This window comes from Macrobrachium nipponense, chromosome 40 (genome assembly GCF_015104395.2).
Source record: "Macrobrachium nipponense isolate FS-2020 chromosome 40, ASM1510439v2, whole genome shotgun sequence".
NCBI classification, from domain to species: Eukaryota; Metazoa; Arthropoda; class Malacostraca; order Decapoda; family Palaemonidae; genus Macrobrachium; species Macrobrachium nipponense.
Window position 1 is genome coordinate 10,223,659 of NC_061101.1, and position 26,616 is coordinate 10,250,274.

The window sequence follows — 26,616 nt, forward strand, 5'->3', positions numbered from 1 at the left end:
GATGACATTATGATATTGCCCCACCCCCCTAAGGTTGCTATATTTTTTTATATAATGATTTTATCGATAACAGTCTTCGCCTTTTTGTATTCAGGGATATTTTCCCAAGCATAAATAACACTGTAGTCTTGGCACATCTCACTGGGGACTGTTAATATGCCAAGGAGATAAAAGATTGTCCTGGAGAAGAAAGGTATATTGTCCTCTCTCCAAGTGCCTAGATGAAGATGGTAATAATATTCTTTCCCTGGTGCTTGGGAGGACGTTATGTGTATGGCAAGTGGTATTTATAAGTCCGCCGTGCAGGGAGGTAGATTTATTTGAAATGTATATTAATTTTGTAGCCATTTTGCATAATTTTTTAAAGAATTTATATGATTTATTTATAAATAGGTGTGAAAATGCTAAGAGACCCTATATTTATAAGAATAAGGTGAACATTTTATCAAAATGACTATCTTCATAAATGATTATTAGTAATTCTTACCATAAACAATTTATTTCCGTCGTCGATCACCACTTGAATAAACAAATCAATGAATCCATTTTTTAATTTAAACGTCAGTCTATTTTCATATATGATCATTATAAATTCTTTCTATAAATCATCTATTTCCAGCGCCAATCGCCATTTACACCAATAAATCAATGAATAAATTCCTAAAGTTAAGAGTAAACGGTTAAGGCATCAAGAAGAATACAGTCTTATTTTCACCTTCATTCCATGTGGCATTCAACTTCGTCTAAACAGGCAATGCAGCTGCTTTGGGGAAAGATCTCTGGCTTGGACTCCACGACGATGATGCTGGGAATAACTGGCACTGGATAGATGGTTCTGAATATGGACAATATACGAACTGGGGCTCAGGTCAGCCGGATGATTACCAAGAAAATGAGCACTGCGGAGAGGTCAGAGGTCGCGAGTATTCAGTACTAATTAGTAGTTTGTAACTTTGCACATCCGTGAAGTACAAGTAGAGTATTGACGTATTATTCCCATGCAGAATTTATCAGTCTTAGAGTTTATATATATATATATATATATATATATATATATATATATATATATATCATATATATATATATATATATATATATATATATATAACCAATTTCACATTATACAGTCTCACTTTGCTCTAAAGATTTTTCCATTTGATCTATCATCCTCAGTTAAGGCACTCGCAAGGAGACTGGAATGACTTGCCATGCAGCAATACTTTGGGATTCGTCTGCAAAATTACCCTTGGTGAGTAAGCATAGTCGAAGTTTCGTAGATGGAGTCTCTTGGGCCTTAAATGTAACTGACATTAGCAAGATGGCATTCCTTAATATATTCCCACCTTGTATTAAGTTCGGATTACTTGTGCTGCAAATGTTTCCATACACTGCTGAGTTAAAAAGACTTTTATTTTATTCTTTACGAAGATACTCATCAGTGTTTAATGTTAAGGCTTCATCAAGGAGTTAAATATGAAAATAAAGCTTCTCTTTCGGTCAAATGATTAACTTCTTTGTAGGAGAGAGAAAAGATTTTTCCTTTAATAAAAAAACACTGTATATTACTATAAATAAAAACACATTACTGATGTAAAGTACAGTGTCATTAATATTTACTACAGTCCGAATGGCAAGTAGTATGCACTTTAAGCAGGATGCGTTCCAATTTGAGATCTGTGACTAATGGTGTTCACTAGGGTCCCTTTCTAATCCCACTGTGTTTTCTATTGCCCATTAATGACTTATCCGTTGGCTATTAAAGATAAAAGTTCTTGTATTCCCAAATAAAACTGTGCTATTGTTAATGTAGAAAATGATGTATGTGTAAGCCATGAATAAAACATAAAATTAACTAAACTTAACTAAACTACACGATTATTTCATGTAAGGAAGAAATTAAATATGTTCAATACACCCACTATTACCTTCTACTGTGCTCCTTACGTAAACTGGTTTTATCAGAGCATCCTGAAACCAAACTCCCACTATTCCAGAGGTTTGCCCCCATCGCTGGAATTTCTGGAACGAGAAATGTTACTACAGAAGCGATGACGTCATTTCAAACGACCAGGCTCGACAGAAGTGCAAAGAATTTAACGCAAACGCCGATCTAGTCACCATTGAAAGTCTGAGGGAAAACAATTACTTTGCAGGTTGGTATAAGCCTCAACAGAAATGGGTTTGAATAAGTATAAAAGATACATATTAATGGATCTCACTGTTTAGATGTTAGGATCAGCTGTTAGCTTCACTGTGTTCGTAATATCCAACGAAAACCAAATTATTGTTAGCAGTAATGCTACTGAAAAGCCTCTTCTATTTGGAAAAAATATGCTCAGGATATTCTTTGAGTATTGATGAATAAAACTTCATGTTTTTTCCTTCACCGGTTTTCTTTGGTAAGTGATCTACAACAATTGCAACAATTACCTCCAGTGATTTTTTAATGACTTTAAGATATATCAATGTATATATCAGCATTCCTGCCTCCCCGTTGGAGGATATTGCCATCAATGCACATCGCGTAGTTCCCTGTAGGTAGCACTAAAGCTTATTTGCAAGGTATCTTAATCCCCTAGATACCCACTCTTTTCAAACATTTATTTTTCCTACGTTCCCAAATCATATCTTCCATCTTGTTGTCCAACCACTCTAACTTCTTTTAAACGTGAGTGGCTGAGATTACCCCCATTGCTTGACTGTAAGTCTAAATAATCATGAGTCAATCAACATTTATCGTTACTGACCTCGTCTACAGACCTGTTCAGCCAGGGCTCCCAGGGAGTCTGGAATGGCTACACCTACGACCCCACCTCCAAGGCTTGGAGCTGGGACGACGGTTCCAGCAACCCTTTCACGAACTGGAACGCCGGAGAGCCGAACAATTTGGACTGGGAACTCTGCACCGAAATGATAGACGCCCCTTATTTCGATACCCACGGAAAATGGAACAACCTCGCTTGCACTGAGAACAGGAACTTTGGCTGTCAATATCACCCGAGTATGTACTGCACGTTAGTTGTGCTAATGATAGTAGCTTTGAACAGTTTTATGGTATTAATATTGACACTTTTATGCTAATGATATTAAGAAGGTTAACACTTTTATGCGAACATTTTAACACTTTTAACACTCTCATGCTAAAAATTTTACCACTTTTAACATTTTTATACTAATAATTTTAACATCTATTAACAATTAACACTTTTATGCTTACCATTTAAAACTTTTAACACTTATGCTAATAATGTTATCACTCATATGCTAATAGTATTAGCTTTTTTTAACAATTTTCCTGCTATTATTGATTCAGCTGTTGAGACTAATAATAACTGATACAATCTCTTATTATTAAAATTGCCACTATGGCTGCTAATACGATTATCAAGAAAATTCGTTTAAAACCTATTTCCCAGGGATTCTTATAAATGTTCTGATGCACTGAATGTCAGACGCAAAAAGACGTGATCCGGCCTCCAGCTTACTCGGGAAAGCGTGCAAGATTTCCCCCTCGTGCATAAGTTGTAAACATTATATTCCTAACTTAACGTAAATTAAAGCCTGCTAAAATCGACGGTCAAATAGCGCGTCGTTTCACCAACGAAAATTAAAATGAATACGCTAAATTTTATTAGAAATAATTGTTCTGCACTGTTTAAACATGCACGTTATACATTTGTTAACATTTTCACTCAAATAGATAAATAATAAATATCCTATCCTAAAATTCCTGCATCTTTAACTCAACGCGAAACCCCTTTTTTTTAGATTTTTTAGGCTTTCCAAAGGGCTTTCCTAACCCCCAACTAGAACAACAACAACAACAACAGCAATAACAAGTAGTTAGTAAGCTTACTCCCCGAGTAAGCGAAAAATCGTATAAATTGCATCCTACACTACCGTCTCACGGGGCAATTCACCCTCACTAACTATGAATGAATTCGGTTGCCTCCAGAACACCACGTAGGGTGCGAAGTAGGATGGCGCCTATTTGGGGAGGTCTGCTACTTTGTCGGACGAGGGCAGGGCAACTACTACGACTCAGAGACCCACTGCAAGGACCTGGGTGGACAGATCGCGTCCGTTCACTCTGCTGAAGAAAACGATTTCTTCGTTTCAATTCTTCCCAGTGAGTATAGGAGACAAGACGTTATTATTATTATTATTATTATTATTATTATTATTATTATTATTATTATTCCGACTACGTAAAGCTATCTTTGTTTCAAATATTCCAAGTACGTATTATTATTATTATTATATTATTTTTTTTTTTTTTTTTTTTTTTTTTTTTGCTCTATCACAGTCCTCCAATTCGACTGGGTGGTATTTATAGTGTAGGGTTCCGGTTCCTGCATCCTGCCTCCTTAGGAGTCCATCACTCTCCTTACTATGTGTGCCGTTTCTAGGATCACACTCTCTGCATGAGTCCTGAGAGCTACTTCAGCCTCTAGTTTTTCTAGATTTCTTTTCAGGGATCTTGGGATCATGCCTAGTGCTCCTCCTGATTATGGGACGACGATTTCCACTGGCATATCCCATATCCTTCTTATTTCTATTTTCAGATCTTGATACTTATCCATTTTTTACCCTCTCTTTCTCTTCAACTCTGGTATCCCATGGTATTGCGACATCAATGAGTGATACTTTCTTCTTGACTTTGTCAATCAACGTCACGTCTGGTCTGTTTGCACGTATCACCCTATCCGTTCTGATACCATAGTCCCCAGAGGATCTTTGCGTGATCGTTTTCTATCACTCCCTCAGGTTGGTGCTCGTACCACTTATTACTGCAAGGTAGCTGATGTTTCTTGCACAGGCTCCAGTGGAGGGCTTTTGCCACTGAATCATGCCTCTTTTTGTACTGGTTCTGTGCAAGTGCCGGGCAGGGCTTCGCTTGCTATGTGGTTTATGGTTTCATTTTTCGTATTGCACTTCCTACATATGGGAGAGATGTTATTTCCGTCTATCGTCCTTTGAACATATCTGGTTCTTTATGGGCCTGATCTGTGCCGCTGGTTATCATTCCTTCAGTTTCCTTCTTTAGCTCTCCCCTCTGTAGCCATTGCCATGTGTCATCGCTGGCTAGTTCTTTAGTCTGTCTCATGTATTGTCCGTGCATTGGTTTATTGTGCCAGTCCTCTGTTCTGTCTGTCATTTCTCCTGTCTCTGTATCTTTCGGGTCTTCGTCTACTTTTATTATTCCTTCTTGCCATGCACTCTTTAGCCACTCGTCTTCACTGTTTTCAGATATTGCCCCAGTGCTCTGTTTTCGATGTTGACGCAGTCCTCTATACTTAGTAGTCCTCTCCCTCCTTCCTTTCGTGTTATGTATAGTCTGTCCGTATTTGCTCTTGGGTGTAGTGCTTTGTGATTGTCATATGTTTCCTGGTTTTCTGATCTATGCTGCGGAGTTCTGCCTTCGTCCATTCCACTATTCCTGCGCTGTATCTGATTACTGGCACTGCCCCCCCATGTGTTTATGGCTGATCATATTTCGGCGTTGAGTTTTGACTTGAGTATCGCCTTGATTCTCTGCATATATTCTTTCCTGATCGTGTCCTTCATCTCTTGGTGTTTTATATCCCCTCCTTCCATTATTCCCAGGTATTTGTATCCTGTCTCATCTATTATTATTATTACGTAAAGCTATCTTGTTTCACATCTTCCAAGTACGTATAGGAGACAAGGCATATATTATTATTATTATTATATATATTATTATTATTATTCTGACAACGTAAAGCTATCTTGTTTCAAATCTGCTAAGTACGTATTATTATTATTATTATTATTATTATTATTATTATTATTATTATTATTATTTATTATTATTATTATTATTATTATTACGTAAAGCTATCTTTGTTTCACATCTCCAAGTACGTATAGGAGACAAGGCCATTATTATTATTATTATATTATTATTATTATTATTATTATTATTATATTATTATAAAAATTATTCTTTTCCTTATACACTGTATATCAGTACGTCTTCTTTTTCTAAGTTGGGATATCTTATGTAAGAAAATATTCACTACTCCAGTCATTACTATAACATAAATAAGGACCTCCTCTCGAATAGTGACAAACAATATTCTTAATGAAAAGAAAGCGCAAAATTTCAACATTTACAGAAATAATTGCTAAAGGAAATGAATTGGAGAATGAAAACCCAATCTTAAAATCTGAGACCAAATGGGCAATCATGCGTAGATGACACATTAATCATTTCGTTTACTGATGTGAAACGACCATTTTCTCTTCGTCCTCAGGCGAGGCCACTGGAGCCTGGATAGGAATCAATGACATCAATCAGCCGGAATCATTCGTCTGTGCAGACGGGAGCAACTTCCTCTACTCGAGTTGGGGTCTGATGCTGAGTGATCGTAAGTGTTCAATTAAAAAAAAAAAAACTTTTATGGAATTGTTTCCCCCTCTAATTACGTCGTCTTCGGGAATGTGTTTGAATGCACATCTCACGGTTCTTCAGCGCCAAGTCATGTAGTTTTGTAGATTTCTCTTGTGCTGGAAGATGAATTCCATTTTTTTGCATATAGTATTCACATTAAGTAAAAGGGAAATATTCATCATTGCAAAACGTTCAGATATTGAATAGCCACATATATATATATATATATATATATATATATATATATATATATAATATATATATATATATATAATATATATATATTCAGATATTGATAGCCACATTATATATATATATATATATATATATATATATATATATAATATATATATATATATATATTGAGATATTGAATAGCCACTTTATATATATATATATATATATATATATATATATATATATATATGTGTGTGTGTGTGTGTGTGCTTGCAGTTCTGAAAGACAAAAAAAGTTAATGCATTTGATATATCACTTAGTACTGCATAAGATATTGTCTGTCCGACTAAAATAAACATTTCTCAGTCTATATAGTAATGGTCTTCTACAAAATATAGCCATTCAGACTCTGTAGAGCAATGTCCTTCTACAAAATGTAGCCATCTCACAATCTGTATAGCATTGTTATTCTACAAAATACAGAAGTCTAAAAATCTGTAGATAAATACCTTTCTACGAAATATAGCCATACACAATCTGTAGAGCAATGGCATAGCCATTAGCCATTTCATAATCTGTAAAAGAATGTCCTACAAAATATAGCCATTTCAAAGTCTGTACAGCAATGCCCTTCTACAAAATCATTTAACAATCTGTATAGCAATGCCGTTCTACACAATCTAAACATACTGTCTGTGTCGCACTATATTTACCACTGAAAATATATTCTCCAGAATTCGACCTTCCGAGGTGCGCAGAAATACAGTTTGATGGAAAATGGGTGCTTAGAGATTGCTCTAGTGCTGGTGAGTCTGACATAGCAGTGGTATGCAGCAAGCCTCCAGAAGTCAAGGATATCACACCAGATGATTCTGGATGCAAAACTGTAAGTGTCATCCAAGTAGACAACCATCCACATGCAGGTTAGATTGTAGAATTGTAGATATAGATATAATCCTGTTTCACTTTCTGTAGCTAGTAGACTTGTAGATAACAATATAAACCTGTTTCACTATCTGTAGGTTGCAGACTTGTAGATAACAATATAAACCTGTTTCACTATCTGCAGATTGTAAACTTGTGGATAAAAACATAATCCTCTTTAACTATCTGAAGACTGTACACTTGTAGATAACAATATAATCCTGTTTCACTATCTGTAGATTGTAGACTGTAGATAAGAATATGACCCTCTTTAACTATCTGAAGTGTAGACTTGTAGACACAAGTATAACCCTGCTTAACTATCTGTACTCTAGACTTGTAAATGAAAATAAATCCTATTTAACTATCTATAGACTGTAGACTTGTAGATACAAATATAAACTTGTTTGAAGGGTTACATCTAACTTTCTAGCATACCTGCTGCAAATATCGTTTAAAATGAAGGCTAAATACTTCTGAATTCCTTTCAGACTATGTAAGGTTAATCTTTATTTCAACCTCTAGTCACAACTGCATCAAATAAAACTGACTGAGTTTAAGTAATAAGACTTGGCAACTGAATTTATGTAGTAAGACTTGGCAACTGAGTTTATGTAATTAGACTTGGCAACTGAGCTTAAGTAGTAAGACTTGGCAACTCAATTTAGGTAGTAAGACTTGGCAACTGAATTTAAGTAGTAAAACTTGACAACTAAGTTTGTGTAATAAGACTTGGCAACTGAGTTTAATTAGTAAGACTCGGCAACTGAGTTTCCGTAGTAAGACTCGGCCACTGAGTTTAAGTAGTAAGGCTTGGCAACTGAGTTTTATGTAGTAAGACTTGGCAACTAAGTTTAAGTAGTAAGGCTTGGCAAAGTTGAAACAGATTAACTAATAACAATAACAAATGTAACACTAAATTTCTAAATTTATTTTATACTCCTCAGGGTGACTTGTACTACAGAGGTTCCTGCTACACCATTTCAAATACGCAGTTATCATGGGATGAGGCTAAGAATGCTTGTGACAGGGAGTACTCCAGTTTGTTGAGGATAGAAGACGAGTAAGTTTGAAGTGTTTGGAATTTTCTTTAAGGTTAAATGTACATTGGCTCACTTATTCCCCTCTGAAAAATCATTAACACTTGTCGGTAACTTATTGCATATGTATAACAATACAGGTTAAAATCCAGGTAACGAACCTCGGTGGAGAACGTCTTACAGTAGCCACAGGTGTGTCCTCACTCTCTGTAAAACATGTCATAGACACTTGTCAGCAACATATTGCATACATATGACAAACATGATGAAAACAAGAAACAGCCTTAACGAGCCAACGAACCTTGAATAAGTGCAGACTAACTGCACGAAGCAACTGCTAAAAAAACCTGCAAGTTGCTGATTCGTATTCAACCTGTTTGTGATATGTAAGGACTATACTGTTTGTGCTGGCATTTCTTAGAATCGAGATACAGGAAGAGATTCTCTGTCTTTGCCATTATTTCCAAAGCAAGTTTTGTGTGTATGTATTTATCTCTCTTTTCAGACAGGAGGGTGCGTTCTTTTCCTCCAGCTTCGGCGACTACGGCCTCGACGCGTGGACAGACGTCAAAGTTCGCAAGTATTCGGACGAGTCGTTCGACTTCATCTTCGACGATGGGAAACTTGCCACCTACCTTCCTTGGGATTCTTCGGAGCCAAGTAAAGTTGTTTAACGATTTCTGTCGGCTTTCCTATGAGTATAATGAAATTCAAAGTTTCTTTTATATATTTTGAAGTGAATTACGTACCTCTCGATTCCTTGCACACGTTTACAACCTTAAACATATTTTGTTATCAAGTTTCGGGAGAGGAGAATACTTTCTTTTTAAATCCAACTGTAAATACATACATACATACATATTTAACCTCAATATCTTCCAACTCACTCTAAGATATGCCATGTTTTTATAGCTGTGATGAATATATTAGATTTCACATATATACATCTCATTCTGATGACATTTTTCGAAAATGTGATATACTACTAGAAAGCATTTTGTCACAAACGTAGCTAATCTTACATGAGAATTAAAGTCATTACTATTTATCGTCCTTTTGTATAATTCCGTTGCTTTTTCCAGTCTTTGCCAAGGACTGAGCCATGTTCTCTGTTCTCAGTAAAGTTTATATACTGTTTTCTCTTAAAGTAACCGGGAGTGATTTCCTTAGTAAGTGGTCTGTGAACTGAGGCATGAGGCACATTTCTAATATACCTAAAGACTTAACTGATTAGCTTACGTCATTCCATGCATGTAAAAGTTAAGTATATCTTATTTTAACCAGGCCACTAGGCTGATTAACAGCTCGCTTAGGGTTGGCCCGAAGGATTAGATATCTTTACGTGACTAGGAACCAATTGGTTACCTAGCAACGGGACCTACAGCTTATTGTGGGATCCGAACCACATTATATCGAGAAATGTATTTCTAATCACCAGAAATAAATTCCTCTGACTCCACGTTGGCAGAGCAGGGAATCGAACTCAGGCCTAGCGAATCGGTAGGAGAGCTCGTAACCCACTCGTCCAATGAGGAAGTAACATGCATGTAAACCGCCATGAAATGCCCATAGTCGTCAAACTATTGCAATTTGGGTATCAGACATAGGTTCATCTGCATTCATTTTTGTCACAGAAATGGTTGGATCGTCTCTCTTAAAGAAAAAAAAATTATAAATTAACATTCGGGTGCCGCGTTAATCTGTAGGCCCGGCTTTTTTTAAAACATAAAAAAATCTATATTGACCAAAATAATAATTATTCCATATCAAAATGTTAATTTTTCCAGATTTGGGAGAAGGTGACTGCATCCTGATAGAAGGTACCCCAGGTGTAGTGGGTTTGTACAAGGCGCATGCGTGTGAAAAAGAACTTAATTTCATCTGTAAGTACATTAAGGTTAAATCAACGAGATTTATAGATTATTGTTATAATATTATTCATTCTATTCCTGCCGTAATAATGAGAATTAGTCTAAGAAAGTAAGAAATCTTCACATGAAAATAAAACGAGACACGAAGACTTTCGACTTTCATTACAAAGACATCTTCAGGGTCTTTGTGTCTCTATCTTTTATCTCCACGTTAAGGTCTCTTATATATTCCGTCTATGGAATAATTATGGAAGTACAACGCAAATATTATTAAAAAATGCAATGCTCTACTCCAGTACATACAAACAAAATAAAATTTTCCTTAATGGCATATCAATAGAACAATCTATTTTATTTTTATATTTTTGGAATAATTATGGAAGTACGACGCAAATATTATTTTAAAAATGCAATGCTCTACTCCAGTACATACAAACAAAATAAAATTTTCCTTAATGGCATATCAATAGAACAATCTATTTTATTTTTTATTTTTGGAATAATTATGGAAGTACAACGAAAATATTATAAGAAAATGCGATGCTCTACTTCAGCACATACAAACAAAATAAAATTTTCCTTAATGGCATATCAATAAAACAATCTATTTTATTTTTTCTTTTTACTGAACAGGTGAGTACGATCGCCAAGGTTACACAACTCTTCCACCTGAACCCACACCAACTCATGGCACCGACTGCCTGGGAACTTGGGAGCATCATGGTGGGCACTGTTACCAGGTAAATATAAAAAAAAGTTCTTCCACAATATGCAAAACAACTTCACGTGGGACTCTGTCAACCCATAGTCGCGTTACTCAAACACTTTTGTGGACATACCCTTCGTAAAAAGCAACACAGGAATTCCTAGTATACCTATCTAATATCTGCAAATGATAAAAAAAGAATACATATAAATGTGGGGTCTGAGAATACAGTTTTTGCCAGTTAATTCCATCATAAAATATGGTACTGCCAAAAATAGCAGCTTGGGTTTCAATGCTACTTTTCTGAGATATATAAATATCCCCTAAAATACAGTAACAATGTTTCATGTTTTTTCCGTCGAAAGAATTAAACGTAATCAATTGTTAAACCATGGCCAGTTTTAGGTATAAATTCTCATTTAAGAAGTTTAGGAAGTCCTTTGCAACGTAAGCAACGGCCGTCGGAGCGGGCGGCTTTGATATCTGACTCGATTCTGACGAAATGAAAATCGGAAGTTTTACGTTTGAACCAACACTTGTTTCCTTATCAAAAATAATCCGCAGGTGTTCACGGAGACCCACACCTGGACCGAGGCAGAACAGGTTTGTCAAGCCTACGGCGGTCACCTGGCAAGCATCAACAGTCAAGATGAGGAGTCGTTCATACAGCAGTAAGGGAGGGAGTTTGTTTTTTTCCTTGAGTAAAATGACAAGTGTGATAACATTTAAGTTATAAAAAAATAAAGGAACTTTATTCTTATACGAATACACGTGTGGGATATGAATGATTAAAAAGTTGACTTTTTTTCCCTGAAGTTATCACAAGTTCGTATTTGCAATCATCGATTTATGAGTCACCTCAGTACATCCTTTCCTTATGGGTACTTCAATGATACCAGCAGGCTTTTTTACAAATAATCAAGTAAACAATGTGTCTTTTCATGGTGACATTTTCTGTTTAATTGTCCAAATAACTTACAAAGCTCACCATAAAATTCGATAATTGGAAGTGGTCCGAATTTTCTTTCTTTTTAGAAAACTGTGGTACGCGTATGAACTGACTTTCGATGATCTTTGGGTCGGGCTTCAGCTAGACACAGAAGCAGGTAAAAAAAAAGGCTTTCAATTTACCTTAACACTTTTATAAATTTATCTTAACACTTTCCTGAGGTTTTCAATTTATCTCAACACTTCTTATAGGCTTTCGATTTATTTTAGCACTTTCCAAAGGCTTTCAATTTACCTCAATACTTTCCCAAGTTTTCAATTTACCTGAACACTTTCCAAAAGCTTTCAATTTACCTCAACACTTTCCAAAGTTTTCAATGCATCTTAACTATTTCCAAAGGCTCTGAATTGATATTAGTCAACGGTGTCCAAACCTTGCTCAGATTTACTTCACTAAATCTCCCAAAAAGCGTTCATTTTTATTGATTTTCTTTCCGTCATAACTGTAAGGGCATTTCAAAGACAAATTTGACTGGTGGATTATCACAAACCTCTCACAGATAAACACTGGACGGACGGTTCCTCCATTGACTACCTGCACTGGGAGTTTGGCCAACCTGATATGCACGAGCATGAAAACTGCGCTTCCGTTAACCGCTACGACACGGCTCTCTCTTGCACGGTGTGTGAAACGCACCTCCCGTTCATCTGCGAGGGACGAGAAGGTAAGTGAACGTGTGAACGTGCTCCATTCTTCGTTCAACGGGAGTTGTTGAGTCTCCTTTCAAATTCCTGACTCTGGTTTTTATTTCACCAATGTGTCTTTTTATTCATTGACTTATTTGTTTCGGTGGATTTTTAATCATAGTATCACATTTACAGTATTTATATCACATTCGTTCTAAATATCTAATGAATGAATGAATGAACTATGGAATAATTCATGAATGAATGACTGAATGAATTAGAATAGACCTAAATGAACGAGTGACTGAATGAATGAATAAATGAATGAATGAAATAATAAGTAAACGAGAGAATGAAAGAAAGGGGATTGACTGAATAAATGAATGGACAACTGAATGAATGAGTGAGTGAGTGAATGAATTAAGGAATAAGTTAATGAATGAATGAATGGCAGAATGAATGAAGAACTGAATGAATGAATGACCGAATAAATAAATAACTGAATGAATGAATGACCGAATGAATAAATAACTGAATTACTAACTAATTAATAAGTGAATGAACGAATGAATAAATGACTGAATAAAAGAATGAATGAATTAATAAGTGAATGAATGAATGAATGAATGAATGAATGAATGAAAGACGAATTGAATGAATTAACAAGTCAATGAATGAATGAGTGAATGAATGACTGATTTAATGAATTAACAAGCCAATGAGTGAATGAATTAATAAGTCAATGAATGAACGAACGAATGAGTGAATGAATTAATAAGTCATTGAATGAATTAGAAGAGACTTGAACGACTGAATAAGACAAACCATAACTGGTTCTCCTTTTACCTAACCTTTCAAGGATCGTATCTCACGACCCTACCCCCGCCAACATTCGCGCCCCCGCCGAAATGCACTGACGGTAAGGGCGACTGGTACCTCTTCAAGGACCACTGTTACAAATTCGTGTCCCAAGCTGACGAGGACCCACAGTCCTGGCACAAGTCAGTCGGCCTCTGCAGGGCTGACGGATCACACCTGTCCTCGATCGTCGATCTTGACGAGAACTTCTTCATTGAGTCTATGGTAAATATCGTCCATTATTTTCTTAATGACTTAGATGTTGGTTAACATGCCATTGCAGTTTCAGATCAATCGTATGCAATAAAAGCTTTTAAAACGAAGGTAGTCAGTGTACTGTACAACCTTATCATTTTAAACAAATGACTTAGATGTTGGTTAACCTGCCATTGGAGTTTCAGCTCAATCGTATGAAATAAAAGCTTTTAAACGAAGGTAGCCAGTGTACTGCACAACCTTATAATTGAATAAGAAATATCGTGTCAAGTAAAATTATTTGTTTGTATATTTTTCAAGAACATAATAAGACTACTAATTTCTCTTACATTTAATTTTGGAAGAGCTTCATATTCTTTATAGACTCACATCTGGTGGGAATTCTTCTGACTAGCACAGGAAGTTATCAGTTAAAATCTTTTATTCAGATAGGATCTGAACTTTTTAATATATTCATAAAACTATAGAGGCAAAGGGACCTTTTTTAATATATTCTTCAGACAATAGAGACAAAGAAATCTTTTGATATATTCTTAAGGGGGGGGGGGGACTATAGGAGGTGGAAGGGAAAACACTAATATATTCTTAAGACTATACAGGCAAAGGGACCTGTTAATATATTCTTAAGACTATACAGGCAAAGGGCCTTTTTTTAATATACTCTTGAGACTATAGAGGCAAAGGGACCTTTTAATATATCCTTAAGACTAAGAGGCAAAGGGGAATTTCAATATATTCTTAAGACTATACAGGAAAAGGCACCTTTCAATATATTCCTAAGACTCTACAGGCAATATTTTTCTGACTTTTCTGACCTCATAAATAAAGATAGCCTGGTATAATTTTTTTTTCAGCTGAACCAGCTATCAGACGATTCTATCTGGGTGGGGGGCAGAGCCCTTGAAGACTCCGGCTTCCAGTGGGTGGACGGTAGTCCTTTCGACTATGACAACTGGGCGCCAGGAGAACCCAATAGTTATATGGGTACGTAGCTTTGGGCATAAACTACTGGATGCATGTAAGATGCTTATACTAAATATGACGTCATACGAGAATATGTATACACTATGTGCATATATTTTCATATATATTTATAGAGACAATTATATACACACACACACACACACACACACACACACACACACACACATATATATATATATATATATATATATATATATATATATATATATATATCGTAGTATCTCTAACGTTCTTTTATTCTCTCAAATTCATGGTTTAATGGCAAATAAAAAAAAAATTCAGAGAAATATAAAACATGTCATAAGCTTTTTTAGTTTTTTTTTTTTTAGTTTTTTTTTTTTTTTTTTTTTTTTTTTTTTTTTCTTTTAAAGTAAAGACAAGTCTCTTCAATAAGTTTTAATCTGACATTACTCCCTCCTTCAGATCAAGAAGACTGCATTGAGATGTACAATCGCGGAAAAGGGACATGGAACGACAAAAACTGCGGGCACTTGAGTGGCCGGGTATGCAAGAGACCAAACGGGGCAACTGTGCCCCCGCCATTATCAACACTACCCACGGCTGGTAACTGTCCACAGAACTGGATACACGTTGGTAAGTATAAGTATAAGTATAAGAGAGTCCTGACTGTAATGGTTGAAGATGGACGAATAGGAGGGAGCGAAGAGTGGCTCGGTAGGAACCTGTTAGAGGAAGAAGATCGAGAGGGAGACAGAGAATGAGAGGGCGAGATGAAGTGAAGGAAGATATGAAGAGGTTTAGTGGCGGAGGATGATGGTGCCTCTGATAAAAAGCAGTGGAGGAGCTGAAGGCGCATCAGGCAACCTACGACCCCTTCATGTATGGATGACGGTGGGAAGGAAGAAGATATATGCATATTTACAATTCAGGGATACTCAAAGCGAAGCGCCAAGTTTAATATGATATATATATATATATGATATATATATATTATAGATATATATATATATATATATAGTATATATATAATTATATTATATACACATATATAAAAGAGTGAAGTTCGATTATTAAAATGTTGTGATGCTTGAATGTCAAGTTCCTTCCCCACGGGCTACTGACCTTACACACGGAAAATATATGAATATGTATTAGATAGCACCGAATTTTTTACAACAAATACTAAATTAAAGAACTCGCGAAATATTTACAAGAACGTTTATATATATATAGATATTTATATATAAATATATATATATATTATATATATATATATGTATATATAATCATATATTATAATAGTTAGTATCTGTATATTATATTATAACTAATATTATTCAGTATCTATTATTTAATATTATTATCTCTATAATATTAATTATAAATATTATTCTATAGTCCCCCCTTTTTATAAATAATAAAAATTTATAATTAATTTAAATATATTATTATGATATAATATATATATAGTATAACGATATATAGTCTCTATATATACTATACATATATATATATTATATATATATATATATATATAGATATATATATATATATATATATATATATATATCTATATATATATATATATATAATATATATATAGTATATATAAGTCATCACATTACCGTGATTCATATACGTACATCGAGCTACAATGTCCTTTAATATCTAATTCGCTCTACCTCTGAATTAATATATTTTCATATATGCTTAACCGAAGGGACGTCAGTTGGAAGCTTTTACCTACCTCACCACCGCGATGGGTGGTGGGGTAGGTAAAAGCTTCCACTGACGTCCTGGATTTGTATGGCTTCTTGGGGTCGCGCCTGGGACCAGGCAAATCTATTATCGTGTAAAAAAATTCCCCTTCGGTTAAGCATATATGAAAATATATTAATTCCGAGATAGAGCGAATTAGATATTAAAAGGACATTGTAGCTCGATGTATATATATATATATATATTATATACTATATATATATATATATATATATATATATATATATATATATATATATATATCGGTGTGTTTATCTCTTCCAGTTACAACAGGGAGGTGCTTCAAGTTTGTTGAAGAAGTTACGTACTTTGACCAAGCAGTGACGAGCTGCAGAGACCTGTACACAGGGGCTGAGTTGGTTAGCCTTCACACCCCAAAAGAATTGGGTAAGTTTGGCATTACTTATGCGTTGTTTTGAATTGAACTGAATTTTCAAAGAATTGAATATACAATTTAGGCCAAAGACCAAGGTTTGAAAGGTGTAGAGGAAAACCTCAAAACAGCTGCACAATAAATCAGTTATTAGGAGAGGGTGGAAAGTAAGATGGTAGAAAGAGAATAATTATGGAAGGAGGTACATTAAGGACAGTACTAGAAAGTAGATAAAAATTGGTAAAGTTGACATTAATTATGGTTTGTGATAGAGAACATGTAGGGAACTACTAAGATAGATATTAAAACTTGATAAGGTTGGCTACAATTAGGTGTCTTTATGAGAACACTTAAGAACTAACGCATAATTTTGCTAAGTTGGACGACTTAGAGAGTAGAATGAGATAAAAATTGAAAAGTATAAGAAGAAGAGGGGAAATGCGCAAGATAGAGAGAATAACGCAATGATATATATATATATATATATATATATATATATATATATATATATATATATATATATAGTATATATATATATATATATATATTATATATATATATATATATATATATATATATATATATATATATATATATAGAACAATGAGACTACCACATAACAATAATCACTATCTTCTCTTTCCTATAAGCCTACATAACAGTGATGGTTGGCATGTACAATGCGGAAGCCTGGATAGGCCTACAATACGAAATGGAAGATTACGTCTGGGTCGACCAATCCACTGTCGACTACACCCCTTGGGCACCGGGCGAGCCCAATGGGCAGTACATGGCGGTAGGTAGGAATTACATTTTTATACATAATGAAAAAAATGCTAATTATTCCCTCAGATGAGCGACAGACAAATGTGGCATGCTGCTCACTTTTGCTATGGAATCTCATGAATATGATGCAGTTTTATTTTTAAAGTTATCCTCTCCATTTTAGGTGATATATATATATATATATATATATATATATATATATATATATATATATATATATATATTATATAATTCACAAAGAGAGAGAGAGAGATCAAGACGAGAGAGAGAGAGAGAGAGAAGGAGAGAGAGAAGAGAGAGAGAGAGAGATAGGTGTCGTAAAACTTTAAAAAGTGCTAGGCAGTTTAACACGGACTTTCTTCTTGATGCTAAAATATATTACGTAGTACTTTGAAAAAAGAAAAACTCAAGAACTTCCGTTAATCATTCACGACTCCAAGTATATCCAAAACAGGTCTCAAGAATTGAGATATGTTTGTAGGTTCTACATACTTTTATATACTATAGTTTTCACCTCAGATAACCGGTTCACTGAAGGCATTATATGTGTAATATTCTCTTGCTTTACATTTATACTTATATCTTTATTCGTATTTTCAGGAAAACTGTGTCGAGGTACTTTACCCAACTGGGCTGATGAATGATATTAGCTGTTACAACATGTATGGTTATATTTGCGCCATGAAACAAGGTGAGACAGATACATAAATATGTATGTATGTATGTAGTATGTATGTATGTATGTATGATATATATACATATATATATATATATATATATATATATATATATATATATATATATATATATATATATATATATATATATATATATATATATATATATATATCTTCCGTCGTGCTTATAAAAGATACTTGTTAAATGTACGGTAACTATATAACTACCCTTACGTAGCAACGTAAGTGCAATAATTATATGTAAAATTTCAATAACTTGCCAAAAAAATCACAATTACCAGTAAATCTACAGCCTATAACAGTCTATTAACCACAGAGTAAATAAAAGAGCAATTAAGGTGATAAAACCACGCTGAAGTTTTATTTTTAGGATGATACGATACATATGCTCTCATTTTTTTAAACAGTTAACTATTCATTGCATAAAAATGGCTTCTAACTATTTATTTCAGATCCGTCCATAACAGAGCCTACCACCTTTCCAAAGTGCGACCCTCCTTATGATAATTACTACCATTATAAAGATGACTGTTACAGGTCAGAGAGGACACCTATGAGCTGGGATGTAAGTACATCCTATTGTTTCCTACGAATATTTTACACGATTCATTTTGAAGTGATATTGTAAACACCACATCTAAATAACTGAACTTGACTTTTTTAGTGTTACTAAAGGGGTTGCAAATAGGGGCCGAAAGCGTATAAGAGAAGATTTACGACAGTACTAGAAACAATTGATAAAGTTGACATTAATCATGGTTTGTGACAGAGAACATATAGGACACTACTAAGATAGATATTAAAACTTGATAAGGTTTTGGCGACAGTTAGGTGTCTATATGAGAACATTTAAGAACTAAGGCATAATTATGCTAAGTGGAAGAAGACTTACAGAGTAAAATTAGATAAAAGTTGAAAAGTATAAAAGGAGGAAGGGACTGCGCAAGAAATGAGGGAATAATGCGACCTTATCCATTCACTCTTACTAATTCATCTATTCGTTTATTTAATGTGTGATTAGGATATTTTATCGATTCATTTTTTTTATCAGGACGCAGAGAAAACTTGCGCAGACGAAGGAGCTCACTTGGCGTCCGCATACGACCTGAACGAGGGGGCCTTCCTTTGGATTCTCGGTCAAGATTCGAGCATCGTGCACCCGTGGATAGGACTCAATGACAGACGGGTGAGTTACATTGGTAAAGCGGGTGACGTTTATTTACCGAGTCCGTTTTTAACTTTTCAAGTAATGCTCAAATGTTGACTCGTCTTAGTCTTTTATTGTTAAAATATAACTCCTCTTAGTTTCCGGTTTGTGTAGAGGTTCAGCTGATTGCATCATAATGTCATATATTAAAGAGTGTGAAGTCTAACGCTTCAATAATTTGTCAGTGACTAGACAACCGATATAGGTTGGTGAAGGCGCTGAATAAAGACGAAAACTTAAAATCTAAGACAATGTTATATTATTTATATGTAATATATTATAATTTATAATTATAATATTATTATATATTATATAATATATAGATATATATATATACTATAATATATATATATATATATATATCTTATTATTATAATATATATATAAATATATAATTTTATATAATAGAATCTATATATATAAATATATATAATATTTATATATATAAAATTCTATATATATATATATATATATATATATATATATATATATATTTTATATTAATATTATCTATATATATTATAAATATTATATATATATACATCTAATATATTATAATATATATATATATATATATATATATATATTATATATACATACCTACATACATACATTGAATCCGTGACAAAAGCAAATAATCATCAAACCTCTCTTACTTTACTGAGGGCCATATGAATAATTATATAAATGTGCCTTCCTGACGAACGGTCATTCCGAGCAAGTAAATAATATATAAAAATAATCCTAAGCACATAAAACCACACCCAACTCTTACCTCCCCCCCTCCTTCATGGCCAAAAAGGTACAAAGCACTTACGAATGGACAGACAACTGGCCCGTGTCCTACACGAATTGGGGAAAGGATCAACCTCAGGTCAACGTGACTGACAAAAACTGCGTCATGCTGGATTCCGACGACGGGCGCTGGTATAACGAGAAGTGCGAGGAACTGAAGCCCTTTTTGTGTAAACATTCGGAAGGTGAGATTGACGTTTGTTCTTGTGCTTGATTTGAATGAAGAGAATGTTATCAGAATTATAACTCATCTCATTAAAGGTTACATCAAACAATAACGCACCACTTTATGTATGTATTTATGTATTTTATGTAATTCAACGCTGATATTAAGGTAAAAATGACCAAATTCATTGGGACACGATGGTCGCCTGAATGGCTAAGTCTACAAAAGTGCACTGATATTAGCCACAATACCAAAATATGTCACCGAATTTAATCTATACAAGTTTCTAAGAGTGATCACTTTCTAACCTCCTGCTGAAAGGTATAATATATTAACCCATATATTACTTATGTATATATATATATATATATATATATATATATATATATATATATATATATATATATATATATATGTCATTTACCTTCACCAATCCAGACAAGGCTCCATCACCCGGCCCACCTGTGACGGGCCACTGCCCGGACGAGACTTGGACTAATTTACCTGGTTCTTACTGCTACCTGGCAGTTTCGGATGCGCAAAGATGGAATGATGCAAACGCTTAGTAAGTTTTTTTTTTATTCTAATTTCACAGGGGTTTTCATTAATAAAAACACTTGCAAGCGAATAAATCAAGCATAAACTATTATTTGTATATACTTATATACACAAAGGAGTTTAGGTTTGTGACCGTTTGATATCCGATAATCCTGGAAGATCTCTTTTAATTTTTACCCTTTTGACAATTAATCATCTGGTATTCTTGATCTTGTTGTGTACCTGAGACCTTTCTCTTCAATTGTATTTCATTACCTCCTTGACAATGTCTTAGTAAAGACGAAAGCGCTTGGATTTCTGACTATCATTTTCCTGTGGTATTCGCTTATTTATGAAGTCACGTGCATCTACTGTGATTTCTTAAGCACAAAGGAGTATGATACTTAGATAGAGGCCACTATGTCTTCGTTTATACTTGTTTTCATAGAATGGTTTAATTCTGACAAACTTTTCCGTTTTTCCAGAAAGGGTTAATAACAGCCACCTTAATTCATTCTTCATCGTAGCTTACATGAAAAATACCCTTTTTGAAAGCTTTCGTAAGACAGGAATTTTTTAACATAGTATTAAGTTTATTGAAAAAGAAACCCTCAAAATTACTGTGTATAACGTGTTTACTTATAAGTACTTACATTTTATTTTACTCAACAATCGAGTACTTTCACTTGAAAAAGGGCCACAGATAGGGCCTGAAAGTACACTCAAATAAAATAAAATTTAAATACTTATAAGTAAACACGTTATACACAGTGATATTGTGGGTTTCTTTTTCAATCTTCAGAAAAAAACTGAAAGATGTTTTGTTTGGTTCATTAAGTTCATTATTAAACTTAACAAGAATACTGTAATTAATTTCAACTTTGCCATAACGGCCCAGACTTTGGCAAACTGTTTGTAAGATGGTTAGTCTCTTTGACCATACTCACGTGTCCTAGCTGCGTATTTTCAAAGAGTGGTGTGAAATTGAGAAATCAGACTCTAATTCATTCTTACAGCTGCCTGTTCTTGGACTCTAACCTCACCTCCATCCACTCGGCTGAGGAAAATTCGGTTCTTAAGCACGGTCTCAAAATCGTGAAGAGCAACATCTGGATCGGCCTCATTCAGAAGAAGAGTGGTGAGTTTGCTTCGAAGTCAGTCTCTCTCTCTCTCTCTCTCTCTCTCTCTCTCTCTCTCTCTCTCTCTCTCTGATATCATTCATCAACAGTGAATTACCTTGACAACCCATGTTTTTACCGTGTCATGAGAAGTGTGGGAAAATATTATGGAATTCTCAATGAAGTTTATTATCGTACAGCCATTGAACTTCATATCGGAGAATCATGAGAACAAGTGACATTCCATTCATGTATGCTTGTATATATATATATATATATATATATATATATATATATATATATATATATATATATATATATATATATATATATATATATACATTCTCAATGTCTGCATCCTGCTGCAGAGTGGCCTTGCTTTAATAACTTTAATAAAAACGAAGTCTTGTTTTCAAAGGTTTGGAGTCAACATTAAATATTTGTATTGCTGACTGTATAACAGGTCAGGCCATGCATTCGGATAATGAAATTACATGCATTAATTATTGCTCTATGTTATTAAATAGCAATGGCTTTAACCTCAACAAGAAGTGAACGAAACGTAGGTTTAAATCCATTTCAAAGATAGATTCAGTTCATCAAACGATAAATACGAATTGAATCTTTCCATACCACACTAAGTCTTGTGCCTAACTGCTGCTAAAATCACTTCGAAAGGTTTTGGTTGGTCTGACGGGACAGCGCTGGACTTCCAGAACTGGGCGGACGGTGAACCCAGCTATGATTACGAGCAGTGTACCGAACTCTACCAGGAAGATGGAAAGTGGAATGACCTTCCCTGTGATAGCTGGAGGCCTTTCATCTGTAGGACGGCCAAAGTGAGAACTTTAAAAAAAAAAAATTTTAATTGACCCTTTTCTGCAACGATTTCCATAACTATTGTAATAAGAGAGTGTGAGAATGTTTTCTTGATGTATTCCTAAACTGACCTTTTCTGTATTGACTTCTATAAAGATAGTAATACGTAGTAGAACATGACGGTATGATATATGTAAGGATTTTCATAATTATAGAAAAAAATCAAAACATGACGATATGATAAGAAATATATTTGATAAGAAAAATATTTAGACTTACCAACAGTGATCAGGTGACATCGTTAATTATATATACATATACATATATATATATATATATATATATATATATATATATATATATATATATATATATATATATATATATATATATATATTCTCTCTTGCAGTACCAGACAGTGAGCCGACCAATCCAACAGATCCGCCGACAGAGGCACCAGTCCCCCCGACCGACACCCCTTACGGAGGAGGTAAGGCAGGTGACAAAGAAAGTAGATTATATTAAAACTAAAATTAAATCCAATTTTGAATGTAAAAAATGAATGAATGAAGCCTAAACCGTTTTCCAGTAATACTTATGAGTTAAACAAATTTATATAAAAAAATTTCCGTTTTAACAAATTCCATTCAAAAAGGTATTTTTGGTGAGTTGATTAAATAAATTAATGTTAAATTTAATTTTGAAAGTGAAAAAGATAAACGAATGAATACCAAACAATTTAAAACTAATATTATCTTCATTACAGTTCCTCCATCTTATCAAATTCCATTTTAAAAAAGTATTAAAGGGAAATGAATCAATAGCAATACTATTTATACGACCATCGCTTTCATTCATTGCCGACTGCCTATTGACTTCTCAGGTGGGCTTAGTGGCGGCGCAATATTCGGCATTGTTATAGCTGTCATGTTCGTCTTCGCTGCGGTTGGGTTCGTAGGAGTTTCGTTCATCAAAAGGAAAAGCGGCACCTCCGGAGGATTTAGTCCTAGTAAGTATTACCTCTGGAGGATTTAGTCCTAGTAAGTATTAGGCTTTGAATTATATTTAATCATTTTTGTTCTTGCTAAAATGGTGAGTGATGACAGACACTACCTAAATATCCATAGACCTTTTCAAATAATAGTTTCCCCAGCTACTAAAATAGAGCAATAAAAGATATATTACATTGTCACTCATAAAACCTTGATAAAGTTCCCAGAGAAAAGAAAAAATACACTTCAATAAAATAATAAAGTATTAAAATAATACTTTTCCAAATTACTAAAAGTATAGAAATAAGAAATGTAAGACATTGTGTCACTTATAAAATAAAAATAAAAAAATTAACAAAAAATACTCGATAAAATTCTCACAAAAAGGAAAAAATACACTTCAGTATGTATAGATTATTCAAAATAATACTTTTTCCAGTTACTAAAAAATAAGGAAACTACAGATATATCAATTGTAGAGTTTAGTATTTTTTGCTGTTGTATGAAAAAAAAAAACTTGATAAAATTCTCAGAAAAAGAAAAAAAATACACTTCAATATGTATGGAGTATTTCAAATCATACTTTTCCAAATTACTAAAAGAATATGGAAATAAATGATGTATTACAATGTGTCTCTTATAAAGTTTACTATTTTTGCCTATATGAAAAATTGACGGTTCCAGATAAAGAAAAATGCTTTTAAGTATGAACAAAGTAAGTTCACTTATCAAGCTGTCTTTTCGACAAAATAAATAACCGTTGCATGACGAGGTTAGTAAAATAGTAAGGTTTGAGAAAAAGAAAACTTGTTCTAACAGTTCTAATTGGTATTGTGACAATATTGCCAATGCAATGAAAAAAGGAAATTTAATTATTAATCTCCCATTTATCCACTTATTCGTTCACCAGGTCAACGAGGTGCTGCAGTCGTTAACCTCTCCCCCATCACGAGGAGAAGGGGTCAGCTGTGGCGTACTTCAACCCCACCGATGCAACCGACGCTTAAGATTAACCTACGATCAATTCTGGGGTTTTATTAACTATTTCCACGAATAGTCGCTGTTCATTGTGTTGGTCAGTCATCAATGACTTTGGAATTTAGTCTTTGATCTCAGTGACTTAAATATATATATATATATATATATATATATATATATATATATATATATATATATATATATATATATATATAGTATATATATATATATATATATATATATATATATATATATATATATATATATATATATATATATATATATATATATATATATATAGCATTCAGCAGGGTCCAATAAACACATAAAAAAGGCCATATGTATTTCGTAAGAGACGTTTCGCACATTATCTATGTGTATCCTCAATCTGCAAGAATAACATTAATAAGTTAAAATTTACAGAAAACTATTTTTAAGAATATAGTTGAGAGAGAGAGATGTACAAACATTAAAATTAATATATATATATATATATATATATATATATATATATATATATATATATATATATATGTATATATATATATACACACACACACACACACATATATATATATCTATATATATATATATATATATATATATATATATATATATATATATATATATATATATATATATATATATATGCAGTTTTGGTGAAAGTAATCCATAGACTACTCTCAGTGAGGATTTTAAAGACATTCTTGTCATTACACATCTGAACAAAACTAGTTAAGTTATTTCATTTTTGCAATTTTCATTTTCATTTTTAGCCTGTACATAGATTACATAGATTAGTGAATTTCAAAGCATAATACTGATAGATATTAAATAATACAAATGCACTGATGATGTGACACAATTAAGATCTATCACTGTTTAAGAAATTTAAGCTGGAATTTCACGCTTGAATTTAGATAACGAAGTAGAGATGTGCATACGTACAGGATTACAGTACAGTACAAAATAAAACAATTTTACTTTCCTACGTTATTTTTAAAGGTTGTTGGAAGATCAATTTTCTATATTTTGTTCATATTTCCGGCACATAATATGGTGATAAAAGATATTACATTTTACAATCCATAAGACGGCCAATGTTCAAGAAAAATTAGTTCAATTTTTTTTCTTTTTTTACACTTCTATGATTTTTCTATAAATTATGTATCACTTTGAAACATATCAAGTAAAATTGTTACATATAAATGATTATTTCTTTATCCTTAAAATGAAGTATGCCAGTTTCAGATGATGGTTACTGAGTAACAATAGCTTTTAAACAGACGTTAAGTAATGCCATTAAAATTGAAGTAAGTAATATAGCTGAAATTACTTATAATAAGACAGGCAAGATGTTAAAAAATACCTAATACATTCTGATCGAAAATAATCGAGACGAAATACATTATTTATGGAATTTCTCAACCATGAATATTCCATTCAATCTTAAAATGTTTGCTTTGCAGTCATTGAGTAGCATAAGTCCCATCCATATCACGATGATAAAACACAGCAAGTTCATTTTATATCAAAACACACGAGATTTACGTTAATTCTAACATAAATAACAATTCATTT

General features: G+C 33.4%; 1 protein-coding gene and 1 long non-coding RNA gene across 2 annotated transcripts in view; both read left to right on the forward strand.

Annotated features, from left to right (window-relative positions):
* Window positions 1-23,133, forward strand: part of LOC135211907 (macrophage mannose receptor 1-like) — a 29,797-nt gene extending 6,664 nt beyond the window's left edge. Inside the window, exons 8-33 of the mRNA XM_064245141.1 lie at window positions 752-909; window positions 1,174-1,249; window positions 1,995-2,153; window positions 2,759-3,001; window positions 3,956-4,129; window positions 6,279-6,392; window positions 7,327-7,478; window positions 8,464-8,579; window positions 9,062-9,216; window positions 10,344-10,439; window positions 11,061-11,167; window positions 11,698-11,804; window positions 12,169-12,239; window positions 12,642-12,806; window positions 13,628-13,851; window positions 14,697-14,826; window positions 15,250-15,420; window positions 16,831-16,953; window positions 17,590-17,735; window positions 18,326-18,416; window positions 18,876-18,988; window positions 19,475-19,609; window positions 20,433-20,610; window positions 21,030-21,156; window positions 22,145-22,266; window positions 22,925-23,133. Coding sequence (XP_064101211.1) covers window positions 752-909; window positions 1,174-1,249; window positions 1,995-2,153; window positions 2,759-3,001; window positions 3,956-4,129; window positions 6,279-6,392; window positions 7,327-7,478; window positions 8,464-8,579; window positions 9,062-9,216; window positions 10,344-10,439; window positions 11,061-11,167; window positions 11,698-11,804; window positions 12,169-12,239; window positions 12,642-12,806; window positions 13,628-13,851; window positions 14,697-14,826; window positions 15,250-15,420; window positions 16,831-16,953; window positions 17,590-17,735; window positions 18,326-18,416; window positions 18,876-18,988; window positions 19,475-19,609; window positions 20,433-20,610; window positions 21,030-21,156; window positions 22,145-22,266; window positions 22,925-23,118 — 3,647 coding nt within the window. The 3' untranslated portion in view covers window positions 23,119-23,133. The remainder of the gene's footprint in view (window positions 1-751; window positions 910-1,173; window positions 1,250-1,994; window positions 2,154-2,758; window positions 3,002-3,955; window positions 4,130-6,278; window positions 6,393-7,326; window positions 7,479-8,463; window positions 8,580-9,061; window positions 9,217-10,343; window positions 10,440-11,060; window positions 11,168-11,697; window positions 11,805-12,168; window positions 12,240-12,641; window positions 12,807-13,627; window positions 13,852-14,696; window positions 14,827-15,249; window positions 15,421-16,830; window positions 16,954-17,589; window positions 17,736-18,325; window positions 18,417-18,875; window positions 18,989-19,474; window positions 19,610-20,432; window positions 20,611-21,029; window positions 21,157-22,144; window positions 22,267-22,924) is intronic.
* A 274-nt stretch (window positions 23,134-23,407) lies between these two features.
* Window positions 23,408-25,250, forward strand: LOC135211908 (uncharacterized). The gene is made up of 3 exons (XR_010313770.1): window positions 23,408-23,555; window positions 23,949-24,074; window positions 24,968-25,250. It is a non-coding gene; the product is annotated as an uncharacterized LOC135211908 (long non-coding RNA).
* Window positions 25,251-26,616: the final 1,366 nt, after the last annotated feature.